This window comes from Sinocyclocheilus rhinocerous, unplaced genomic scaffold (genome assembly GCF_001515625.1).
Source record: "Sinocyclocheilus rhinocerous isolate Xijiao unplaced genomic scaffold, SAMN03320098_v1.1 scaffold1456, whole genome shotgun sequence".
Classification (NCBI taxonomy): domain Eukaryota; kingdom Metazoa; phylum Chordata; class Actinopteri; order Cypriniformes; family Cyprinidae; genus Sinocyclocheilus; species Sinocyclocheilus rhinocerous.
Window position 1 is genome coordinate 270,801 of NW_015630970.1, and position 7,899 is coordinate 278,699.

Here is a 7,899-nt window from a genome sequence, read left to right on the forward strand (position 1 = left end):
TCAAGACACGCAGATCCAAGATTGGTCGTAACCCACCGCCTTTCTCGGGTACAATGAAGTAAGGGCTGTAAAACCCCGTATTCATATCAGCTGGAGGGACCAGCTCTATCGCATCCTTCGCCAGTAGGACTGTGATCTCCACACGCAAGACAGGAGCATCAGCCGCCTTCACTGATGTGGACCAGCAGGGCCACCGACATACCCGCGGTGGGGCAGCGAGGTGGAACGCAGGGACCTGAAGAGGGGTCTGAGTGTGCTTTGCAACACTTACCTGGTTCCACGGTTTGGCAGAGGGTGCGTGAGTAGCCGCTGTGGGGCAGCAAGGTGGAATGCAGGGACCCGGTCCGTGGGTGGACCGAAGAGGGTTCTGAGTGTGCAGTGGTCTAAGTGTGCAGTGCCACGGTTTGGCAGAGGGTGCGGGAGTAGGGCCTTTGACAACGCTCTCGAACCGCCCGCTGCTGCCTGCTGGCGAGAGAGGAGGATGAGTGTTGGTCCATCCGCGACTCTCCATGCCCTTTTGGGACCCAGAGACAGAGAAAACCACTCTCCTGTCGAGATTTTTGGAAACCAGATTCTCCACCCGGCCCTCCTCTGGGGTAGGGAGAGGTGCATCCCTCTCTCTCTGGGTCGCCCATCCTGAGGCCTCTTGCTCTTCCGCTCACCGCCAGGTTCGTTCAGTCTTCTTCTCTCAGTAGAGTAGTCAGGAGCAGAAAGATGTGATCGCTCGGCTCCGATGCGAAAAGCTGATTATGCGCTGCACCGGCTGCCTACTTATAATCACGCTGTGATCAGCGGCAGCTGGATGCAATAATCGCATGCCAATGTGCATTGTCTCGTTTAGTTTACACTCGAAGTAGATTGGTCGCTCTAAGCGAGATCCCAATTCGTCGGTCATCCGACGTGATGTCGAGTGACCGACTGAAAAGGAACTGATGTATAGCTTTCTCCCAGAGTAACAGAGATTAAAGTTGTATTTCTTAATGCAGCGGCAGACTGTGGTAAATGACAGTGGTTTTCTGTGGCTATATTTAACACGGCAGCATGACGGTTTCTTATGCAATGCCATCTGAGGGCTCAAAGGCCATGCGATTTTAACACCATTGAAGAGTTTTATTATTACTTCATGAAGAGACTGAAAACTAAAAATGAATTAGTGTCACAGAACAATAACATATTCCGATATAAAATGTACATTTTCATGTCAAGTCTGACCCTACAGAGGACATGCCGTCTGGAGAACAGATGGATGGAAATGAATGAGCACAGTTTCATGTACAAAAACATCAGTCGTAGTGGGGTAGCTTTTTTTATAATTTTTTTGACATTATACAGAAGTAGACATTTAAACTATTAAGCTATTTGTCACAGACAACAAATATTAAAATCAGAATAGGTCAGAAATCAAGGTCAGAAATCTTGGTGTAATCTTTGATGACCAGCTGACCTTCAAAGATTACATTGCAAAGACTGCTGGATCTTGCAGGTTTGCATTGCACAACATCAGAAAGATCAGGCCCTTTCTAACGGAGCATGCTGCACAACTTCTTGTCCAGGCCCTTGTCATTTCTAGACTGGACTACTGCAATGCTCTTCTGGCTGGACTTCCATCAAGCACAATCAAACCTCTACAAATGATTCAGAATGCAGCGGCACGACTGGTCTTCAACGAGCCCAAAAAGAGCCCATGTTACACCTCTCTTTATCTCCCTGCACTGGCTACCGGTTGCGGATCGAATCAAGTTCAAGACATTGATGCTTGCATATAGACCAGCCACAGGCTCAGCACCCGCCTACTTCCACTCACTACTACGAATTTATTTATTCCTTCCCTTTCTAGCTTGTACTTATTTGAACAAATGCCTGAAACTTGGTATTACGAGCATTTCCTGTGTCTGTTTGCCTCTTTAAGATGAATCGCTTTATGTATTCCCCAATTGTAAGTCGCTTTGGATAAAAGCATCTGCAAAATGACTAAATGTAAATGTAATGTAAATGTAAATGTTAAAATGCATTAAAGATTAAAGACATTCTGTGAAAATCCTTCTATTAAAGCAGTCACACTTAATTGTTCTTCTTTTGTCAGTTAGCCACCAGAACATTCATTTTTTCGAGTTTCATCAAACTTTGGTAATAAAACAGCTGCCAAACACTACAAAATGTACTTGAAAATCACGTGAAATAAACAAAACACTCACAAACAGTCACATCATCAGCATTAATTTGGACAGACAGAAAAACTACACACATTTCCATTCATTTATTTGGAACCATTCAAAGACATTAGTTTTTCTCCACATTGATTTGATTATTAATATCCATGTTGATAATGAAACAGATGCATTGGGATCAGCATTTATAGACATTCTGAACTCTATTGGGGTTAGACAACACGTCTCAGGACCTACTCATTGTCGAAATCATACTCTAGATTTAATACTGTCACATGGAATTGATGTTGATGGTTTTGAAATTATGCAGCCAAGCGATGATATCTCAGATCATTATTTAGTCTTGTGCAAACTTCATATAGCTAAAACTGTAAATTCTACTCCTTGTTACAAGTATGCTAGAACCATCACTTCTACCACAAAAGACTGCTTTGAAAGTAATCTTCCTGACTTATCTCAATTCCTCAGCATATCCAATAGCTCAGAAAAACTTGATGATGTAACAGAAACTATGGACTCTCTCTTTTCTAGCATTTTAGATACGGTTGCTCTTTTACGCTTAAGGAAGATTAAGGAAAAGAGTTCAATTAATTTGTGACATAAGTTTTATAGTTGTGCTCTATCATTATGCTCTCCGATGCTGTTTGAATAAAGAGCCTCATATTGCAGCAAAATCAGAATGTAAATCAGTCTTAGCATCTTACTTACAGTACTGACAAAAGATTTTGCATGACATAATGTATAAAGAGTTGAGTAGATAGTAAAAGACAAGTCTGTTGAGAGAAGACACTTGATATACTGTTGAGAAGATCAAGCTTCAGTCACTGCAGAGCAGGTAAATTGGGGTTTGTTGGATTTCTATGGCTGTAAAAAAAGAAAAAATAATTCACCTACTTCAACTTTAAAGCTTATTATACCTATATAAGTATAATCAAATTGGTTGTACAAGTAAGTTCAACTTAATTTATATTAAACTAACTTAAAAAAATCAAGTCAAATCAAAGTTGAAACTGGTTAATTTGATGAGTTAAACTAACGAAAAAACACATTGCCATCATTATTTACAGGTTGATTAAAGGGTTTATGTCAAAGGGTGGGTTTTGCATTCACTGATTCTTTCTGCAAGAACATGTTTTGCAGCCATGTCTGCTTGCTCATTTCCAATAAATCCCCTTGACTTTGTCATTTATTTATTTCAGTGAACAAACCTGTGAAGACAAGATGATACAGAACAAGATTCAACTCGTTGTTTTGCTCGGTGAGTGTCAGTGAAAGAAACTGATGTCAGATCAGAGGTTTAGAGCAGCTTAACACTATTGATTTTCCTGCAGCAGCAATCCTGTCGAAGGCTTCATGTGACCTGTATCGAATCGTCCTGATCGAAGAGCCAAAGACCTGGGCAGAAGCGCAATCGTACTGCAGGGAGAAATGCACGGATCTGGCGACAGTTCAGAGCGATGAAGACAGAGCCAAACTAAAGGAGGCAGCAGATGCTGTGAACTTTACATCTGTCGCCTGGATCGACTTCTACAGATTCATTTGGCATTGGTCGTATCAACTCACGCCGATCAGCTATTCAATGTGGGATTCCTTTCAGCCGGACTTGTCCAACACAATCGAGGCCTGTGGGGCTGTATATAGCAACGGACGATGGGGTGACAGAGACTGTTCTACTAAAGACAACTTCTTCTGCCAAACTGGTAAGAAATTATACAGTACTCATAGATCTCTTTGATTTGAGTTAAAAAAAAAGCTCTCATCTTAAATCATCTTGGATCTCCAATCATGTATCTTGATGCAAGGATGATTAGACATTTGTTCTGGAAAACAAGACAAAATACTGAGGAAGTTAATCGTTTTTTTTGCAGTGAAACCTGACCTCAACGCATTCCTAAATCATGTTTTCCAGAAAAAAAAAATCTTTATTGCAAGATACGATCAATACCGTATAGGTGACAAATAAGCAGCCTCAAAGGATAACTGGATTAAAAACAGTTTTATTAAAGACTCTGCAGTAACAGATGTGTTGCGTGTTTTCAGCATAAACATTTAAGCAACATAAACATGACTTCTCAGTGCTCCATGCAGAGTAAAGCTGATCTGATACAATTAAAACTGTATTATTGAATTACTAATATGTGACCCAGGACCACAAAACCAGTCACAAGGGTCAATTTTTAGCTGAATAAATAAGCTTTCCATTGATGTATGGTTTGTTAGGAGAGGACAATATTTGGTCGAGATACAACTATTTGAAAATCTGGAATCTGAGGGTGCAAAAAAATCTAAATATTAAGAAAATCGCCTTTAAAGTTGTTCAAATGAAGTTCTTAGCAATGCATATTAATAATCAAACATTAAGTTTTGATATAGTTACAGTAGAACAATATCTTCATAGAACACGATCTTTACTTAATATCCTAATGATTTTTGGCATAAAAGAGAAATGTATAATTTTGACCCATACAATGTATTGTTGGCTATTGCTACAAATATACCCCAGCGACTTAACACTGCTTTTGTGCTGCAGGCTCACATATTATATAGCTAAACAGTGCAATTATCCAATACACAGTAACACATACACAGAACAAGTGGCAGATCTACTGGTTTGCATTTACACTCCAGACTTAAATCACAGAACTATTCTGACACATAGTATGAGGTTTTTTTTCTTATTCTTATGCTATGTTCATCAGTGTCAGTTATCACAGTTTTGGATTCAATCCACCATTTAAATAAAGTTGTCGATCCAGAAATTTTGAAATGTGCAGATGTGCAGCATGACAAATGTATTGCATTCAAAAAAGTGAGCAAAGAGCTCTGCCTTTATAAAATCACTTTTCCAAGCCATTTTTTGAGGATGAGTTTGTCCATATTTTCTATGAACAAACTTATAGTTAATTTTGTATGGCACTTCACATTTTCAAGAATGTTTCTCTGTCCAATCTACTCCTTGCAGACAATCAGGACACACTTCAGGACAAGTTTCAGCACATTGAAACGAGCATGACCTGGACTAATGCTCAAATGCACTGCAGAACACACTACGTAGACCTGGCCGCCATTACAGACGACACAGAGAACGCGTTCCTCGCAAACATACTTTCTTCACTGAAGCTCAACGATGCTTGGATCGGCCTGTACAAGATCCCATGGCTGTGGTCGGATAAGAGAAGTGTATCATGGTTCTTTCTGAAATGGGAGTCTGGACAGCCTGATAACGTGAAGGGAAACGAGGATTGTGCGAGAGCCAATACTGAAGGACTGATGGCTGATGACAACTGCTCGACTCCACTGCCTTTCTACTGCCGCGAAAACAGGAAAATACAGCGTGTGAGATTCACAGTCAAATCAGACGGACATCTGGACGAATCCGCAGTGATGGAGGCCATAGAGAAGAAGGTGAGATGATTCTGCATGCTATTTTAATATTGTTAATATGTTATTATAGTTTAATATGCAGAATAGTAATTTTAGACGGTTCTGAATTGGTTTTTATTTTCAATTTTTTTCCGGTTTCTATTTTAATTTTAGTTCATTTTGTTGTGCGTTTGTGTCACTTGCATGTTTGTAAACATCCTTTAATCAAGATCCATTTACCTGAGAAGCAAAATGACTTAAAATATGAAAATATGTGATTTTTTGTATGAAACTAAAAAAAAAAAAAAAAAAACTGCCAACGGGCTCCAAACACTAAAAGGAATAACACAAATAGGTCTCATTTTAAAGCTTAGAAACTCCGTTTTTAGTGCAATTCTTAACAAGTGCTTGATCAACACCAAATAGGTGTCATATGAAAGCTTAGAGTATGAACTTTACATTGCATGTAGTCAATTTAAGTAGTACCGAGTTATTTGCTGATAAATAAGAAAAGCATGTTTTCATAATTTATAATACATAGTACAAAAATCATATGGCAAAAACATCACTCAGCTCAGATAGTAATGTGTCATTTATCATTTGAATGATCTCAGAGTAGAATACAGCAATTTGTCAGGTTTTGCTTATAGCTTAATAAAACATGTTCAGAAATCACAGCAATATTTACAGCAGATTCTCACCATACTCACCATAATCCGTCACTTAGATCTAAAGATATTTCATCAGCAGTTTCTCAGCATGAGAATGTCCAAAAGTATTAAAAAATATATATTTTCTAAAAATGTAGAAAGTTTTCTATCAAACTATGCCTATCTTTGACTCTCTTTGCTAAATAAGTTTATGCTTAAAACAAATAAAAAATCTGCCATTGGAGTCAGAAAAAAATAAAAATCTATATTTTTTCTTTTTTTAAGCAAAAAAACAAAAAAACCACTAAATTTTAGTACAAAACTAGAATAAATATTTTATCTCATTCTGGATCTCACTGATTTAAGAATATGTATTACTTAAAAAAAAAAAAAAGCTAAAAACACTGAGGAAGAAATTTTTTGCAGTCTACTGTAAATAACAAAGATAATTTTCTCAAGTTTTACTTTTCACTCAAATTGTTATGCTGATAATATAATCTGCAATATACAATTTTCCATTTATTTAGTCATTTCTTTAGAAATTAATTTTAGAGAGCAACCACACATTTGGTTTGTTTAACTCTCTTTAAAATTAATTTATTCTTCATTCACATAGGATTTATCATTAATTAATTTAATTTTTCCATTTAATCATATAATAATTGTAACAATTGATATACTCATATCATTGATTCATTCAAGGATTAGTCATTTAAATAATTTTTCCATTGCTATTTAGTCTTCTGATTGTGTGCTTTCAGTGGATATTTGTCTTCATGAGTAAGAGATCAGAGAATGTCTCGGTTTCAAGGATGATGTAGTGAAGCAGTCATTTTCCATTGCTGTGGTTTGTGCTATAATAACACTTGTTGGATTCAGATGAAGTCTGAGCACTGAAACGTGCAACTAAGATTATTCAATAAACTCATTTTATCACCACTTTGTCTCCTGCTTCTGCTCTTCTCTGGCTTTCTCAGTCAACCTTTTGGCTGACAGATGACTGTTAAAACTGTTTTGACATCTGAATTACAGTTTTCCATCTGAAACATCTCTCACAGTAACAACTTTTCATTTAAATCAAGTATTATTGAGAAAGTGAAGCCTAAACCGAACCAAATCCGGCATGAGAGCCACTAGTTTAACTACACAACAGATGGGTTTAACTGGTTCATTTAGAGCATTTAGCCTCCATAAAGATGCTCACTAAATCACATTTGACTTTTAATGCGTTACGCTTGTGTGGTTAATGCTGATTCATCTGTATGGTTTACAACAGGCATCCTCAACTAGCAGACCGTGGTCTTGTGCAGAACTTCGACTGCCCTCCGTGTGCACACACATGACAGTATTTAATGACATCAGTGAAGCCAAACAAATGTATTATGTGTTTTTGATGCCATTTCATTTTCATTTAATTTAGCTTATTTGTATGTAGTTATTGCACCATTATTTGGACATAGGCCTACATTATTTGTTAAATATCTAGTGAACATACCGATTTTTGTGCTTTTGAAATTCAAATAAAAATGATTATATAAACAAACAAACAAAAGATAGTTCTGCACTGTTTGCTCTGCAAACCTTTTTGTTACCAATCTTCTCCATCCAAGTTATACCACACGTTCAAGCCTTATTATTTATTTATAGGTTGTGTAATCTATTATTTGTCTGTAAATAACAGGCTCTATATTAAATATATATATATATATATATATATA

At 37.4% G+C, this 7,899-nt stretch overlaps 1 protein-coding gene across 1 annotated transcript in view; it reads left to right on the top strand.

The window, feature by feature from the left end:
• The window catches only part of LOC107740767 (macrophage mannose receptor 1), a 50,579-nt gene that overhangs the window by 967 nt on the left and 41,713 nt on the right, over nucleotides 1-7,899 (top strand). The window contains exons 2-3 of the mRNA XM_016553273.1: nucleotides 3,457-3,868; nucleotides 5,131-5,573. Coding sequence (XP_016408759.1) covers nucleotides 3,457-3,868; nucleotides 5,131-5,573 — 855 coding nt within the window. The remainder of the gene's footprint in view (nucleotides 1-3,456; nucleotides 3,869-5,130; nucleotides 5,574-7,899) is intronic.